Source organism: Propithecus coquereli, unplaced genomic scaffold, assembly GCF_000956105.1.
Source record: "Propithecus coquereli isolate 6110/MARCELLA unplaced genomic scaffold, Pcoq_1.0 Scaffold3, whole genome shotgun sequence".
Taxonomy (NCBI): domain Eukaryota; kingdom Metazoa; phylum Chordata; class Mammalia; order Primates; family Indriidae; genus Propithecus; species Propithecus coquereli.
The window spans coordinates 1,837,004-1,855,502 of record NW_012148618.1 but is presented as its reverse complement, the minus strand read 5'-3'; the positions used below and the strand labels follow the sequence as shown (position 1 = coordinate 1,855,502).

General features: G+C 39.8%; 2 protein-coding genes across 2 annotated transcripts; both read right to left on the bottom strand.

The window, feature by feature from the left end:
* Window positions 1–3,448: 3,448 nt before the first annotated feature.
* On the bottom strand, window positions 3,449–4,390 carry LOC105814340 (olfactory receptor 10G3). The gene has a single exon (XM_012649269.1). It carries the CDS (start codon window positions 4,388–4,390, stop codon window positions 3,449–3,451), a length of 942 nt encoding a protein of 313 aa, XP_012504723.1.
* Window positions 4,391–12,553: 8,163 nt separating this feature from the next.
* On the bottom strand, window positions 12,554–13,510 carry LOC105814179 (olfactory receptor 10G2-like). The gene has a single exon (XM_012649082.1). It carries the CDS (start codon window positions 13,508–13,510, stop codon window positions 12,554–12,556), a length of 957 nt encoding a protein of 318 aa, XP_012504536.1.
* Between the last annotated feature and the right edge of the window lie 4,989 nt (window positions 13,511–18,499).

Genomic DNA, 18,499 nt, shown 5'->3' with positions numbered 1-18,499 from the left:
TTTCTTTGTTATGGCTTTCAAAAGTCTTTTATTATAAAAATTTTTGAATATACATGAGTAAAGAGACTAGTAGAATGAACCTCTATATTCACCCAGGTTCAATGAACATATGACTCATCTTTTTCATCTATATCCCTTCCTCTCCTTTGCCTTACTAGATTTATTTTCATTTTTAATTATGGTAAAATGCACACAACATAAAGTTTACCAGCTTAACCATTTTTAGGTGTGTATAGCTTAGTAGTGTTAAGTGCATTCACATTGCTGTGCAACCGATCTTTAGAACTCTTTTCATCTTGCAAAACTGAAACTCTATACCCATTAAACAACAACTCTCCATTCCTCCCTCCCTCCAGTTCCTGGTAATCACCATTCTATTTTCTGTTTCTATGAAACTGACTGCTCTGGGTACCTCATATAAATGGAATCATGCAGTATTTGTCTTTTTGTGACTGGCTTATTTCACTTAGCATAATGCGAACTTCAAGGTTCATCCATGTTGTAGCAGAATTTCCTGCCTTTTTAAAGCTGAGTAATACTTCACTGTATATATATGTCACATTTTGTTTATTCATTCCTCTGTTTATGGACACTTGGGTTGCTTCTACCTTTTGACTAATGCTGCCATGAACATGGGTGTACAAGCATTGCTTTGAGACTTTGCTTTCAATTCTTTTGGGTATATACCTAGAATTGGAGTTGCTAGATCATATTGTAATTCTATTTTCAACTTTTGAGGAATTATCATACTGTTTTCCATAGTGGCTGTACCAGGGGACATTCTCACTAATAGTGAACAAGGGTTTCAGTTTCTCCACATCCTTGCCAAAACTTGTTATTTTCTGCCTTTTTTTTTTTTGATTGTAGCCATCCTGATGAATGTGCCATGGTATCTTATCACGAGATTATTTTTAAAAAATCCAAGATCATGTAATTTCATCATGGCTGATCTTTCATCCTGTGACAAGAATGTTTCTCTGCTGTTGAAAAAGAGTCCCTGGAAGACATCCTATGCAGATTTGGAGTCTTAAAGTGCTAGAGTCATTTGACTACAAGATCGAGGTTATAACCAACACAGAGGGGGCAAAGTCAAGAGAACCGCAGAAGTGAAGCAAGAGCCCTGATTGAACCCTGCCTGATCATTGCCTTATTTTTGCAGCTGAACATAAGTTAATTGACTCTCATTAAAAAAAATTAGTTTTTGAATTGTGTTTTTTATTACTTGCTGCTGAAAGCATCTTGGTGCATTCCTATTTCCTTTTCTTCATAGCATGCCTTGTTACCTAGTATTTTTCTTGTTTGTTTATTATTTATGAATTATCTGTCTTTTCTCATAAATTGTACACTGAACAATAGCAGGAATCAGTTCTTTGTACTTACTACTGAACTCCCAGTGCCAAGACCAGTACCAAACACGTGATAATCACTCAGTAGATGTTTGTTGACTGAATAACTCAAGATGCATTGAACAACATTTTTACATAAAGACTTAAAAGATGTTTTATCACCCTAATGAAGCAATCTTTGTAATTTTAAGGAAGATATCCAAAACTCTATTTAAAACGTTAATATGAAAAAAATAAACAAAAACATTAATATGATGCTTAATACAAATTTAATAAGGGAGTACTAGAAAAAAGGAGTAACTTTATCTACAGCTTATTGCTTTTATTTGATTTCTTTATGATTTAAACCTAAATTGCATTAATGGGTTAATCCTATATTGGGGTCAGGTTTATACTTGTGTGCCCGCCCAATTCACTTTTTAAACAGATGTTTGCTTCAGAATTATTCTATATTAATCTTTTTTATTTTATCATATATCTATGGATCATTTTAACATTATTTTATTAATTGTTAAGGTAATAGCTAGAATAGCAATTATGCTAAGCACTGGAAAAAGAATGATATGCATAATAGCCTTTGAAAATGTTTTTGGTTCATGAGCTATGGATTTAAGCTTATTTTTATAATTCATTATTCAACCATTTTATATGTTAAATATTTGCAAAGATTAAGATATTTCATAAGTAATAGTATAGTTTGAGGATGTTGATACTGAGTATATTGTCTGTTTCCTGAACAAAATACTGAGAAATCGTGTGGGTCAGCTTCATCCAAGGGAGAATGGTTAGTTTTCTGTCTCCATAAATTAGATGAACTTGTGAGTCACTTAGGGATGAACATTCACATGATCAAACCTGACTATCTGCCATGACAGAGAGACTTTGCTTTGTAGATAACACAATTTCACCACATACATAAAGAAACCATCCAATTTAAAAAGCTGGAGAATGAGAGAGAACTGTAACAGAATGAGATTGGAGATGCCAAGGGGTTGAAACCAGAGATATTGCACCAAGTTTGTCCACATTTGTTAGGGCCTGGCCAACTCAATGAAAGCTTGTCAACCTCACAAATCTAAATTGTTATGAAATGCTAACTTGAATAAATCTTGCTGGTGCTCTGTTCAATTGCCTTATAATCTCTCAATGGAAAATTTCATATTGAGCTTTACTTTTTGGTGTGGGGGACTTCATCATTGAAACATTTCAAAAGACTTTACTGCATCTTTTCTTCTGGATTGTTTAATTCGGTTTAGTTTATAAAAGCATCAATTTAAGAGAAGGCTTACTCCTTCAGCAGACAAGATAGAGTAAGCACTTTAGTTCCTCTTCACAACCCATGCTGGCCTCAGGAAGTCTTCAGAACCAGGCCTGTTAAGATGCACACAACAATTTTACATCTAGCACTAGCTCCCGAGGTATATATCCAATTGGAACAGAACTGAAGAACATTCCCCCATCAAGAGAACAATAGTCCATCTCACGAGGGCTTGGCCAACATAGCCTAGAGGCTTGTAGCAGCTGAGAGCTGTTTGTCTGGAGGGGATACTAAGAAACTATGAGAAAGTGGTATTTTACTTTAAACTGTTTGATCTTTTTTTTTTTTTATTTCAGCATATTATGGGGGTACAGATGTTTAGGTTACGTATGTTGCCCTTGCCGCGCCCCCACCAAGTCCGAGTTTCAAATATGTTCATCCTTCGGGTGGTGTGCATTGCACTCTTTGTGTATGCATATATCCGTCCCCTCCTCCCTCCTCCCCCCTCCCCCCTGCCCAACATCCAATAGATGTTATTCCTATATGTGCACTTATGTGTTGATCAGTTAATACCAATTTGATGGTGAGTACATGTGGTGCTTGTCTTTCCATTCTTGGGATACCTCACTTAGTAGAATGCATTCCAGCTCTATCCAGGAGTATACAAGAGGTGCTATATCACCATTGTTTCTTAAAGCTGAATAGTACTCCATGATGATCTTGTTGTATTGACATCACAAGGATATATAAAAGGGAAAAAGCAAGAGGAAAAAAATCCCACTGAAACCTAAACATTATAATAAATTCTACCTGTGAAGGCTTCCCCAGTGAAAGACAGACACTTTTAAACCTCACTCTTAGTCCCTGGGCCTCCTACCATTCTCCTCAGGGCCAGCTTCACCTCTTGGTTCCGCAGAGTGTAGATAAGGGGGTTGAGGAAAGGAGTGATGGCTGTCGGGAATAGGGCAGCTGCGCCATCCAGGGGGCTGTTGGTTTCAGGCCTTAGGTAGATGAAGGCACAGGGCACATAGTACACGGCGACTACGGTTACATGGGCTCCACAGGTTGAAAAGGCCCGGCGCCGCCCATCAGCTGTACGGATCCTCAGGATGGTCTGAATGATCTGTATGTAGGAGAGGAGGATCAGCAAGAAGCAACTGGCAACCACTACCCCAATGTCCACAAAGGTCACCAGCTCGTTGACTGTTGTGTCAGCACAGGCCAGCTTCAAAACCGCAGGGATGTCACAGAAGAAGTAATCTACCTTGTTGGGCCCACAGTAGGACAGGCGGAAGGTCAGGATGGCCTGGAGAGCCCCATGCATGGACCCTGCCAGCCAAGCTCCAGCCACCAGCAAGGCACTCAACTTCACAGTCATGAGCACAGGGTAGTGCAAGGGCCGACATATTGCCAGGTATCTGTCGTAGGCCATCAGTGTGTAGAGGAAGCACTGGGTGCTGCCCAAAAAGTGATAGAAATAGAGCTGAGCAGCACAGCCACCAAAGGGGATGGGTTTGATGCCTGAAGTGAAGGTCATCGCGAGGCGAGGGACAATGATGGAGGAGATGCCCATGTCAATGATGGAGAGAACACCAAGAAAGATGTACATGGGGCGGGCATGGAGCTTCGGGTCTGCCCAGACGGTGATTAGAATAAGCAGGTTCCCCAGCTGAGTGAGGATGTAGATGAGCAAAAAGAACACAAAAAGGAATGTCCTTAGCCTGAGTGGGTAGGGAATTCCTGTGAGGATGAACTCAGTCAGCACTGTGCTGTTACCTCTTTGCATCTCCCAAAGAGATCTTACCTAGAGAATAGACAAAACAGGAATTGGCATAGAGGTGAGAGGAAAGTGAAGACGATTGTAAAAACTAGGGGAAGTGGCAGAGAAGTTTCTCTCTTATGTGGAAAGATGACAAACAGGGAGAAACTATGTTCTCTGGCAGGTGTTTTGTAAGTAAAATTTTATTGGAACACAGCCATGCTCATTTACTTACACAATGTCTATCGCTGCTTTGATGCCATGATGGCAGAGATGAGTAGTTGCGTTTGGCCTGAAAAACCTAAACTCTCTGAACCTTTAGAGAAAAAGTTTGCTCCTAGGGGTTTGCACCCAGAGCAATTTTTCCAATAATCTTTCGAAAATAATCATTGACTGTTGTATTAGCACAGGCCAGGGGTTCCTGGAAACATGACATGTAAGGGAAAGGGTATTTGTTCATTAGATGCTCTGCAAGTTCAGAATCTTCCAGAGGCCACTGGCTCATTCTCATGTCTGCCAGGACATAAACTTATACAGAGTGGGGCTACGTAGAAAGAAAATGAGGGAGCTCTTTTAGCTCCTTTGCTGTACAGAGAATGAAATAGAATTTTGATTAAATGGCTAGTTGTGTGTGACAGTGCTTCATGCTGTATAGATCTACTTTACAAATTCTTAACAAATCACAGGAAGAGAATGCCTAGGAGGCTGTAAGTGTATAAGTAAAGTGAGGACTAACACCACCACGCACTGTGGTTGGTACTTGGTGCTCTGTATTTCAGTCACTTTATATGTAATCATTTAGCCTTAGCACACAGTAAAGGAAGAGAGGAGAGGAGGAAGAAAAGAGGGATGGCTGTAGTGAGAAGTCAGAGATTAAAGAAAAAGCAAGGATATTAGAAAGGATGAGAGGAACAGGATGAGAGGATGGCTACAGTAAAGCAAATGGCTCTCGGTGCAGAAGAATTATTTTACGTATTAGTCCAACTGCTTGATTGGTGTTTCCTCATCTGAAGAAAAAAGATGAGATAATGAACTTTTTTTTTTTTGAGGCAGAGTCTCACTCTGTCGCCCCGGGTAGAGTGCCATGCCATCAGCGTAGCTCACATCAACCTCAAACTTTTGGGCTCAAGCAATCCTCCTGCCTCAACTTCCTGAGTAGCTAGGACTACAGGTGCCTGCCACCATTCCCTGCTAGTTTTTTTTATTTTTGGTAGAGATGGGGTCTTGCTCTTGCTCAGGCTTGTCTTGAACTCCTGAGCTCAAGCAATCTTCTGCCTCAGCCTCTCAGAGTACTAGGATTATAGGCATGAACCACGATGCATGGCCAATAATGAACTTTTAAAATTCCTTCTAGTTTCATGATTTTCAGATATCTAAACTCATGGTTTGGCATCTTTATTGAAAATCAATTGACTTTAAATGGGTGAGTTAATTTCTGGGCTCTCTATCCTGTTCCATTGATCGATGTCTCTGTTTTTGTGCCAGTACCATGCTGTTTTGATTGCTATAGTTTTGTAATACATTTTAAAATCAGGTAGTGTGATGCCTGCAGCTTTGTTGTTTCTGTGCAAGATTTCTTTGGCTATTTGGTGTCTTTTGTGGTTCTACAATGAGGAAAGGACCATTTCATCAATAAATGATGTTGGGAAAACTAGATATCCATATGCAAAAGGATGAAACTGGACTCTTATCTCATAGCATATGGAAAATTCAACTCGGAATGGATTAAGGACTTAAATACAAGACCTGAAACTATAAAACTACTAGAAGAAAACATAGGAGAAAAGTTCCATCACATTGGTCTGGGTGATGACTTTTTGGATGAGACCACAAAAACACAGGTAAAAAAAGCAAAAATAGACAAATGGGATTGCATCAAACTAAAAAGTTTATGTATGGGAAAGGAAGCAATTAATAGAGTGAAGAAACAGCCCACAGACTGGGAGAAAATATCTGCAAATGATATGTCTGATAAGGGGTTAATATCCAAAATATATGAGGAACTCAACACAATAGCAAGAAAACAAATAACACAGTTAAAAAATGGGCAAAAGACTTGAATAGATATTTCTCCAAAGCAGACATATAAATCAACAAATGTTCAACATCACTAATCATCAGGGACATGCAAATTAAAATCACAGAGACCAGCACGGTGGCTCATGCCTGTAGTCCCATCTACCCGGGAGCCTGAGGCAGGAGATTGCTTGAGCCTAAGAGTTTGAGGTTGCAGTGAGCTATCATGATGCCACTGCACTCTACCTGGGGTGACAGAGTGAGACTCTGTCCAAAAAAAAAAGTATGATGGTTCATTCTGTCAAGGATTCTAAACTGATATTGCTACCCTATTTCAAAACGTAGATGAATGGAGTTAAAGTTCTAAAATCAAAGAAGAGTCAAATTTTGTTATCATGAATTCATGAAATTGCCCAACTTCTTTCACTGTCTGACATTCTATCACATTGAGCATTTCTTAAAAGGTGGACCAATACCCGGGGGCTTCATTTTACAGAGATTTGGACTATGAAGATATTGATGCAATGTGTTTTTGGATTCTGATCTGACATCAAATATAAAAGGTCACCTAGTACAAATATGTTTGAAAAAGATACGGGAATCATTAGTAGACCACAAACTGAATGTAAGTCTATAATTTTGATCATTAAAAATGGTTAGTGACTGATTTACCAAGAGGATTAGACACCTTTTCTAATGAAGCAAAGATCATAGGCTTATTCCCATTTCAGCAAATGAATTTTACTTAATTCTGGTCCCAAAATACATCCCTAAGTCTTGTCACCCATCTCCCAAATGGCCATGAAGAAAACTTCAAAAAGTTCATTATTTTCTGAAAATCAACTCAAAGCACACTTCCTTTTTCTATTTACAAAATCGTCTCAAATATTTAGAAAGCTTATATAATCTGTTGCCCTTTTCTAAATTTCACAATAAGACATGTAAAACAGAAAATAATTTACAGACGAATCACACTGAAATGAATATATACATATATACAATGAGAAAAGTTTGAGTTACTAAATCTGAAACATGAGACTAACAATTTCAATTAAAATATGGAACCGTTATTAGCAATGAGTTTAAATTGCCTGTTTAAAACATTCACCAACAGAGAAATCAGATTTCAGCTTTACTTACATCCAATTTCCAAATTTTGGGTAGAGAACTTGTCTTACAGGGAGAAGGGACCTGGCAAAGATCAAACAGAATGGAGCAAAGGTGGCACCACCGCAGAACCCCAAGATGCTCTTATCTTCTCTGGTTGGAATTAAAGGCAGGCAGTGAATGAACCTCTGATGAAGAATAACTTTGGAGAAAAATGTAGCCAATTAAAGGCCTGGGGAGATAGGATTACCTCAATATAAAGAAGATAAATGGTAGTTGGATAGTGAGATTAGCAGAACAGTAAAGAAAATTTTTGTGAGAGCAGAAAGAGAATAATCTTTTTTTTTTTTTTGAGACAGAGTCTCACTGTGTTGTCTGGGCTAGAGTGCCGTGGTGTCATCCTAGTTCACAGCAACCTTAAACTCCTGGGCTCAAGCGATCCTCCTGCCTCAGCCTCCCGAGTAGCTGGGACTACAGGCATGTGCCACCATGCCCGGCTAATTTTTTCTATATATTTTTAGTTGTCCAATTAATTTCTTTCTATTTTTAGTAGAGACGGGGTCTCGCTCTTGCTCAGGCTGGTTTCGAACTCCTGAGCTCAAACAATCCGCCCGCCTCGGCCTCCCAGAGAGCTAGGATTACAGGCGTGAGCCACCGTGCCCGGCCTAGAAAGAGAACAATCTTGAGTAATTAAACAAGGAAAGATATTGAAAGATGAAGTGATTGAAAGTGGAGAAACCCCCTTACACAGTATTTGGACCCAACATTTATCTGCATCTGCAACTTACTTTGTGGTCATCTGTATTTGGGACTATCTTCCTCTCTTTTCAGCACCTCTCCACATCACTGATCCAGTCTCGTAGGTCATATTTAACTCTGGAAAATGGGATTAGGACAGTGGCAGGTGCTATTTGGGGTGGGAGAGAGAATTACCATCACCTGCAGGTGTCAGCATCCACTGAAAATCCTTCTGCAATCTGAGAGAAAGGACACAAATCTGTTCCTAGAGAGATTTTAATATCTCACAGGGTCAGCAGAGTGATTGTGAAGAGCTCATGGCAGAAGACCCAATTAATCAGTTCTGGCTGGATCAAAGCAAAGAACCAAACTACTGAAACCTGAATTATTGTTTGCCTGTTTATTTGTGGATATTCTCTTCCAGTTTCCTTATGAACTGGGGAAAGAGTTGTGGCTCTTACTGAAGGTAACTGCTAAAGTTGGGCTCTCCTGTGTTTTACTCCTTCTTTTATTTTTCTCAGAGTCAATTATGGTGTGTGAGATCTTTAGCTCGGGGAATATTGTACTAGCCCCCTGTGATAAAGCAAAGCCAATATTCATAATCTGTTTCCCAGGAGACTCCCTTAATTTCTAACTTTTTCCTATTTTGTAACATCAGGTGGGACAGAGTCTGTGGGGCTTAACAGGGCTTGTTGATGACTTCAGATCTGTGATTTTCTTTCTCTTCCAAAACAAATTTGAGGAAAAAAAGAAGAAAAAGCTAATGTGGTTGTTACTAGTCAAGAGATATTTTCTTATTGCTGCATTCGCATTTTATGAAATTCAGATTTCTTTGAATTGCTAAGATGCTAAGAAGATGCTCATAGACTAGAAGAAATATGGAATTTCAGGGTTAGAGGGACACTAGATGTCACCCAATCCAATTGTCATCTACAGTATTTTAAGTCATACTCCCTGAGCAGTGATTGTTCTTAGTATTGCTTGGTCCTGTTTCTTTGAATACTTTGAATTTGGTCTGACTTCTTTTCTTCTAGTTTTATTTTTGGTTTGTCTGAATTCTTTTTCCAAAATTTTTTCAAATGTCTAAAGGTAGTCTGTGTCTTGAGAGGACACCTTGAACGTGGTCTAGTTTTATTATTTTTTCCCCCAAACTTTTGTGGAGGTCTCCCAAACCACCTTTGTGTTAAAATGTCTTGAGCAGAGGTTAGCAAACTTTCTCTCAAAAGGGCCAGATAATAAATATTTTTGGCCTTGAGGACCATAGAGTCTTTGTTGCAGCTACCCAACTCTGCCACTGTGAAAGTAGCCATAAACAATACATGCACTAATGGACATGACTATATTATAATAAACCTTTATTTATAGGCACTGAAACTTGAATTTCATATAATTTTCATGTATCATAAAAAATTATTCTTGTTTTGCTTTTTTTCCAATTACTTAAAAAATATAAAAACTGTTCTTAGCTTGTAGGCTGTGCAAAAAAAGGGATGGGCCAAATTTGGCCCACAGGTGAACAGAGCTGATCGGGGGAAGCATGAAATGTGTTTGTGACTAATCTATGATGAGAAATGGTCGAAAAGGTGTATGTGGCTTTCGTGCAGAACCACAGCCCATACTCATTCTTATAACTTGCTTCGGGAATTGCAAGCTAAGTTTGAGATTTGACCTTCCGAGAAACTGAGCTCATAATTTTGATTGTGATCTGTTCCTGGTTGTAGACTAGTTTGCAAATAGCCTGGAATTAAGTTGGAAAGCAGGATTGCTCTGGGACTGATTTAAAGAGGGTTGCTACATATCCTGCAGCATAATTTGAACTGTGATGGCAGACAGTCAACCACACTCATTGTACAACATGTGTGGATGCAAGACTGCTGCAGGTGGGTAGACGGAGCCAAGCAAAAATGTTGGTATTTCCTCTTCACGTCTTGGTCTTTTCTTATGTTTTGGTGCTTCTAATATTCCAGGAAGCATCATTTCAGTAAGAAATGCAATATTATATTGAGCCATGTACCCAGATATTATGTTTATACCAAGCAGTAATTTGGGAAACTCAATTTTTTTCTCTTGTTCTCTTCTGCATGATCCTGGGAGATCATCTCCAAATGAACACATTAATCAAGATTGTTGTGGTTATTGATTGTTTTGATTTGTTTTTAGGTGGCAAGGAACAGAGATACATTAAGATTAGCTTAAATAATAAAGTCTATTGCATGTTTACATGTGGAAAATAAAAAAAATATATAAACTCATGACAGCCAGGTGGCCTAGGCAAACAGGATCTGCTGTGGAGCGGGGCCTCTTGAAGACTGGGACTGGTCAGAATCTGGGAGTGAATGAGGACATAGGGCAGCCCGGGTGACTGGGGTATTTTTTTGTTCCCATGAGATTAAGACATCATTTGGCCCAAATTGTGTGCTGTACTATTATGGTGACTTGGTAGGTCTCCATCTCTGTTTCTTCCAGTCCTTTCGTGACTGATAAACCAATTTATTAAAAATGTATCTTGTTGGTTTGGTTGGTCAACTCCAGTAGAAAGACTCACTCTGCCTCCTGTAGGGATTTCTGATTACTCGCATTCTGTTTCTTGCTTTAAAAGAAAAGACAAGATTTTGGGACAAAAAAAAAAAAAAAGAAAAAAAAGACAGAAAGATATATGGCCATCATGTTGCTGATATAAAGAGAAAGGCTTTACTGGAGGGACCCAGTGTTTTACCTGGTAAATGCACCTGCCTGTAAACAATATTCCCTAACTGACTCCTAGTATGTCCGTTAGAGAGACACCATGATATAGTGTAGTGGAAAGAGCACAGGTTTTAAAGAAAGACAGTGGATTTAAATCCTGATTCTTCCATCCACTGGATGTGTGATCTTTGTGCTAAATTCTAAATAAACTCTCTGAGCTTAGTTTCCTTGTCTATAAAATAAGGATATTTATATCTACCCTTTTATCAGAGAATTTTTCTAGTTTTACGGCCCTCCAGGCCGGGCAATCTCAGTCTGTGACCCCTGTTCTTAAATTTCTGACACATACTTTGTAGACTCTTTAGATATTTATGCTACTACTAATAATACAATAAGAATAATGATGTTATTATCATTTATTGAATGCCTACCAAGTTTAAGGCTTACAAGTGTTAATTTATTCAATTCTTGTCCACAGAGGAGCAGCCACATTCCAGCTACAGCTCTCTAACTAGGGAAGGAGAGAATGGATTTTGGTGGACAGTTAGCCATCTCCACTACAAGTGGCTACTAGTTACGTATTGGGGAAAAGGGCGCTGCAACACGAACACCAATAAAACATGCTTTCCTTTCTCCAGAAACTCCAATCTAAGCTATAATACACTCCAGCCTATGATAAGTGCTATTATAAAATTCAAAAGACTATAGGAATCTAGGGAGAAAGATATAAATTATGACTGGGAGAATCAGAGAAAACTTGTTGTAGGAATAAAGATTTTTTCCTGGGCCTTCAAGTAAGCGTAAAACACCAGTTTACTGATATGGAGGAGGAAAGATATTCCAGATATGAGAATAACTCAAACAAAGGCTAAAGGCAGGGAAGTATAGAGGATGTTTAAGGAATGGCAGGTAAATTAATGGGGCTGGGAAAGAAAAGGGAGGTAGAGATATTTTGGCAGATGAGGTATGTTGGAGTCAGACTGTGGGGGGCTTTGAATTCCAAGCTAAGAGATATGGCTTTATCTGTATACAGTGGCGAGTCAGTGAGTATTTATAAGGAGAGGAATGGAATATTTAGTTGTATGTTTCAGAAAGAAAACTCTGGTCATGGTATGGATGAGGGTAGGGATGACAAGGAGACCACTTTAGAAGCCAGAGAGACATTTCTGAGGCAGAATGAACAGAATTTGGTAAATTACTACGTGGAGGAGAGTGAGAGGCTGGAAGAAAACAGAGATGATACATACAGAGAATACACTAAGTGCTTGGGAGGATGGATTTGCCTTGATGTGAGAAAAGCAATCCTGAATATCTACAGGCTTGGGAAATTAGGAGTGAAGCAAGTGGATGTAGGGCAATGGGGCAGTATTATGTTGGTTTCCCCCAAATTTGCCTGGAATAATTCTCCCTCCTCCCAGATAAGGCATTCATTCCTCAGAGTCAACATATGTGTAGAACATGCTTTCTCTTGAGAGATGGGTCAGAAAAGTGTAGCTATGGACAATTTTTTGAGGTTGAATATAGCACCAGAAACTTCTTCCTAGTAGAATTACATTCAATTCAGCTTAAATCAACATCTATTCATTGAACATTTGTCACATGCAGCAATAGCAGAAAAGGGTGGTAGTGATGGTGTAGATGTAGTTACTTATTTTCATTCACAGGCCCTCGACCTGCTGTTATCCTCTTTAGAGCAGACTTCACTTCCTGGTTCCTCAGCGTGTAGATGAGGGGGTTCAGTAATGGAGTGACCACAGTGTAAAACACAGCCACTGCCCCATCCAGGGGACTCTTGGAACCTGGCCTGAGGTAGATGAAAATACAGGGGATGTAGTAGACTGTGACGACGGTTAGGTGGGAGCCACAGGTGGAGAAGGCGCGGCGCCTCCCATCAGCGGTGCGTATCTGCAGGATGGCATGGACTATGTTGGCATAGGAGAGCAGAATTAACATGAAGCAACTGGCAGCCACTACTCCAATGTCCACAAAGGTCACAAGCTCATTGATAGTTGTGTCGGCACAGGCCAGTCTCAACACTGCAGGGATGTCACAGAAAAAATGATCCACCTGGTTGGGCCCACAGTAGGGCAAGCGGAAGGTCAGGGTGGCCTGGATAGACCCATGGATGGAGCCAGCCACCCAAGCTCCAGCCACAAGGACTGTGCATAACCTCCCATTCATGAGCATGGGGTAGCGCAGGGGCTGGCATATTGCCAGGTACCTGTCATAGGCCATCAAGGTGTAGAGGAAGCACTGGGTGCTGCCCAGGAAGTGAAAGGCATACAGCTGAGCCACACAGCCACCAAATGGGATCGCCTTGCTGGCAGGAGTAAAATTCAAAATAAGCTGAGGAACGATGACTGAGGAGAGCCACATGTCCAGGAACGAGAGCACGCCCAGAAAAATGTACATAGGGCGAGTGTGGAGCTTCGGATCGGCCCACACGGTGAGCAGGATGAGCAGGTTCCCCAGCTGAGTCAGGATGTAAATGGTGAAGAAGACCAGGAAGAGGAGGATTCTTAGATTTGGGGGGTGGGCCAAGCCCAGGAGAATGAATTCTGTTACCACGGTGTCCAGGGATGTGTTTTTGGTCTTTCTCATGTCTTTTTGTAGTCTGCTAAGATGAGTAGTGAAGTCTGACAAGGGAAAAAACAACATGGGGAGGTGATAAGAGAATGCTTTCTTTCATCTAATGAGTAGAGTCTGGGAGGTAAACAGAAGACTTCTTTATTTTAAGTGAAAGGCATTTGCCATCAATCATCTGGGTTTGCTTGTCAAGACAACCTCAGAGGCTGATTAGTTGCCAGGTGCCCTGAAATGCTCCTTCAGTGGGAGATGCCGCATACGTGTGTTGGAAGTCAAGGCACAGAGTTGTGTCCCAACAATATTAATAGTTAAGCGCATATGAAGGTCTGTGCTCCAAAGGTGGACCACAGAGAAATGGACTTTGGTAGTATGGAGTGGTGTTGAACAATTACTCCATGATTACCATCCCTCTTGTTGGTTTCGGATTTACTATCTTTGAAATGTCTTCTCCCATGATCTACAAGAACCTCTGTGATCTGGCCCTTGTGTATTTCTATAGTCTTCTTTCTTTCAGTTTCCCCAGAGCACCAATGCCCTCCTTCCTTCTGGACCTAGAAATATCCTGATTCATCTAATTTATCCTCATTCTTCAGGATTTACTTTGTCTGTCACCTCCTTTGGGAAGAGTTCTCCTCCTCTAGAAGACAATCTTTTGGGAAATAAGAGCTTATATTATAAAAGACAATTGTAGTACAATGTTATAAGAGTTATTTGCTTAAATGCTTATTGGTTTCTTCTACTAAGTTACGAGATCCTTCAGAGCAAAAATCAAGTCTACTTTGTTCTGTGATGTGTCTGCAGCAATTGCCCCAGAGCTTGGCAACGGTAACTTAATAAATATTTGCTGGCTGATTGGCTAAGTAGATAGTACCAACTCCTATTAATCCTGCATGATGTTTCCCTGCACAGTCACACCCCTCAGGACTTGTGGCACATAGTCAGGACTGTAGGACAAGGGATTAGCCTTGAACTTCAAGCAATGCGAGCTTCTGCTTAGTGTAAACAAAGTCTAAGACTCCATTCCTGTTTTCTATTTGCTCTGGTATGTTAGTTACATTTATTGGTTGACCTAAGTAGTTTACTGGCTTTGTTTGTTTGGATTATAACAGCATTGATTATTGTAGAATTTGACCTTTAGTACATTGTTATTTTAATAAGACCATATCTGCCTTCCAAGAAATGGGATTCTCAAAAACCCTTTAAATGTGTTGAACATCTGAGCCAGATGTTACTTAAAAACTCGCTTTGATGAATGATTTGTTCAAAAAAGAGTGTTTTAGATATTTTTACCTGTCTCTTAAAGTATCTTATAATTCTTTTTTGTGGTTGTTTGGTGTTTTTTAAAATATATTTTATTATGTATATTTAAACATGATGTTATGAGATACATATAGATAGTAAAATGGTGGCTATAGAGAAGCAAGTTAACATATTCATCATCTCACATAGTTATTCATTTTTTTTGTGGCAAGAGCAGCTAAAAGCTACTCATTTAGCAAAAATTCTGAATATAATAAAATATTATTAACTGTAGTCCTCATGTTTGGCATTAGATCTCCAAATTTGTTCGTCTTGTGTATCTGCTACTTTGTATCTTTTAAGAAGCAACAATTAAACTAGTAAGAAATTAATTATACAAAGACTTGACCATTAACAGATATAAACACTGGGATGCCATTAGAAAAATTCCCTTTTATAAACACCAGTCTCAAACATATTTTATCTCCATTATTATTTAAAAAGAATTAAGTGCATTTGAAAATAACCAGTAATTATTGATAATACTGAATGTATCCTACTGTATAGGGTCCATAGAAATGTTAATTATAGACTTTGTCCACAAGTAGCTGACTATATTTGATTTTTATTATCTTATTTTCAGAAGGAAAGTTACCTTAATTTCTTTTAGGATGGATGGATGTAACTATCTTTGGTTAGAACAGAAAGAGATGGTGAAGTTTGAGAGCACATATATGATACTAATTATGAACCAAATTTATTTTCTATCAGAGAGATAGAAGAGGAGGAGATACATACTATAAATGTACTTCTACCTTAGGCAAATGACATGTTTTTAAAATTTTTTATGAAAACTAGATTTTTGAATATCAAATCATATTAGAATTGTACTAAAAAGATCATTATGTGGATGTTCATACATAATAAATCTTTATGCAAATTAAAAATGCTATCTTTCTTCATCAATCTGAGTTTTCCCCTGGCTATGATGCGCAAATCTGGGCACATTTTCCCAAATGCTCTGCTGGGAGAGGGCTCCTTCCACCCTCACCCCGCTTGCCTGTCTGGCCCTGGGCATCCTGGCTGGCAGGACAGGGATACTGACAGTGCTTACAGTGGGTAGGTGTGAGGGAGAGAGGCTCCTTTTCCGGGCAGAGTCGGCAGAAAATGGTGGTTTTGATTTGGGGTGGTTTAAGGGGTTGCCAGGAAGGCATATGGAGGAGGAGCTGGGTAGAGGAGAATTCCGGAAGGTGGAAGCTCTGTAGGGGCAGGGAGTATGTTTGCAGAAGGACTGAGTCATTCTAAGAGAGAGAATGGCTTTTGAAAAGAGAACTGTCTTTTCTTTTTCTTTCTTAAAGCTGGGGAGGGAGGAGGGGGTTCAATTTCTTTTTTTTTGAGACAGAGTCTCACTTTGTCATCCTGGGTAAAGTGCAGTGGTGTCATCATAGTTCACAGCAACTTCAAACTCCTGGGATCCTGCTGCCCCAGCCTCCCGAGTAGCTGGGACTATAGTCGTGCACCAGCACACCCGGCTAATTTTTTCTATTTTTAGTAGAGACCGGGTTTCACTCTCGCTCAGGGCTCAGGCTGGTCTGTAACTCCTGAGCTCAAGAGATTTTCCTGCCTCGGCCTTCTCAAGTGCTAGGATTACAGGTATGAGCCACCTTGCCCTGCCTAGATTCAACATTTAAAATAGGAAATTATGAAATGTAGGGACTTTGGCCTCGAAATATAATGGAGGGGCTCCTAGGGATGGAAGGAAGGAGGGCAGCACTGAGAGAGCCAGGTAAGGGAGGATGAGACAGCGTCAGATAGGAAACCATAGGACGGACTATTTGCTGTGCTCCCCTTCTCTAGGAGGCCAGTTCACTTTGAGCCTTTTGCATGCAGTGCCTTTTCTCATTTTGTAAAATATCCCATTATCCCAGAGGGGTTTGCCCTCTTTCTGGCATGTCTGCATTAAGCTGGGGTTTTTGTACAGGGCATCTTTGAGTTGGGCCATCCCCATTCAGAGCAGATATGAATCACTAAGGCTGAGAGATGAGGAATGATCCAGTATTGAGTTGTTTACTCTTGTTTGTCTTTAGGGCCAGACTCAGACCATAGTTCTTTTAGGCCATTAGGTGGCCTGAGCAGAGAGGCAGAGCAAGGAGAATGAACAGAGTTTGGGCACAATGGGGAGACAGAGCCCAGGTTTTCTTGCTCTGATTATCCTGCCAGTGTCTTTGCATTCATTCTAAGTTAAAAGAAAAAGAGCTTGCTTAAGAAAAGATAACTTGCAACAAAGGCCTTCTAATCTTCAAGTAGGTTGACTAAGAGTGTTCTGGGAAAAGAATGGTTAAGGAACCCCTCTCTTACTGTGTTTACATAGTAACACTGGATCTGATACATCATCTATATTGCTTTATCACCTCCCCAAAAATAAAGAAAATAAAAGAAAGGATGAATGTTTAAAATTCTTTTTCTCAATTCAAAGAAGAAAGTTCCCAAATCTGGAGAAAGCCTAGTTTAATTCAAAATGCACAGGCCTAACATAATAACTCTGGGAGGATGAGTTGAGGAAGAAGATGGGGGAAGAGACAGATTAAATATTGTTTTTGACAAAATTGCTAAAACTTTTAAAGTCTGGAAATTAAGTATTTGCTCCTATTGTGGATTGACCCAGCTCTAGGAATACTTTTCTTCTTGGACTCACGTGGACACAGCAGCAAAATCTTGGAGAAGGCTGGTCTATCTTGGGTGCAATGGCTGAGCAGGTAGGGAAAGGGTCCTTCAGAATATCCCTTTGGCTTGTGGTGATGGATTACAGAATCCTTGCTTTGGAATGGAACTAAAATCTTGCAGAGGATCAGCTCATTGACTGATTTGAGAATCTATGAGACCCCCTGACCTTGGAGGTTCTTTATGGAGCGTGACTTCTCTACTTATGATCTTGAATTGGTTACATTATTAGCTAGATCTCCTTTGATCCAGTCTTTAAAAACACTGTCAAGAGATTTGAAGAAAATGAATCCCCTCTTGGGAGTTCTACTCTGAAACATTTCCCACATGAGAACTACATTCCCCAGATCCTCATTATTTTTTGTTTTGACAGCAAGCAGGAATCACTTTTGCATATCTAGAAAGTGAGCTGTGAGGGACAACATGATTTGCTTGGATGAACTCTACTTCCGTGATCCCTTTCTTTGAAGTATTGTGAGGGTCATATTTACCCACATTATACTCAGAAGTGCACTGAAAATGTACTTAATCTTCAATAATTGAGCTAATCTTCCTTACATATTCCCGACTTTCTGGACACCGAGAGAAAAAAATCCCCTAAGTTTAGGTCAATTGAGTGAATTTAGTTATCTCCAGTTTGAAAAGTCTTGGTACAAACTCCTTCGCATTTGTGCAAAAAAAGATTAAAAAAAAAAAAGTCTTGAATGATTCCATTGTTCTTATAGCAGTAGGGAAAGAGACGGCTTCAAATTGTTGGAGTGTTCTTTGGATACTTGTTCTTTGTTGGGGTGTGGCAGGTCTGGTAGGCTCTTTGGACCAGATAGGTGAGAATAGTGTTATCTAGGCATTTGGGGCAACTTGCTCTTACCCATAGTTGGCATCAGTTGTGAGCTGGAGTTGATTTGTACTGGCTTACAATAGCTGATTGTTAAAATTTCAGAAATTTTGTGAGCTCTTTGTTAAATTTGCAATTAAAATGTAAAATTGTAGCCCAGGCCTGGTGGCTCAGGCCTGGTAATCCCAGCATTTTGGGAGGCTGAGGTG

Bases quoted from the DNA above. Each gene is read 5' to 3' on its own strand.
- LOC105814340 (XM_012649269.1), bottom strand. From the start codon at position 4,390: ATGCAAAGAGGTAACAGCACAGTGCTGACTGAGTTCATCCTCACAGGA.
- LOC105814179 (XM_012649082.1), bottom strand. From the start codon at position 13,510: ATGAGAAAGACCAAAAACACATCCCTGGACACCGTGGTAACAGAATTC.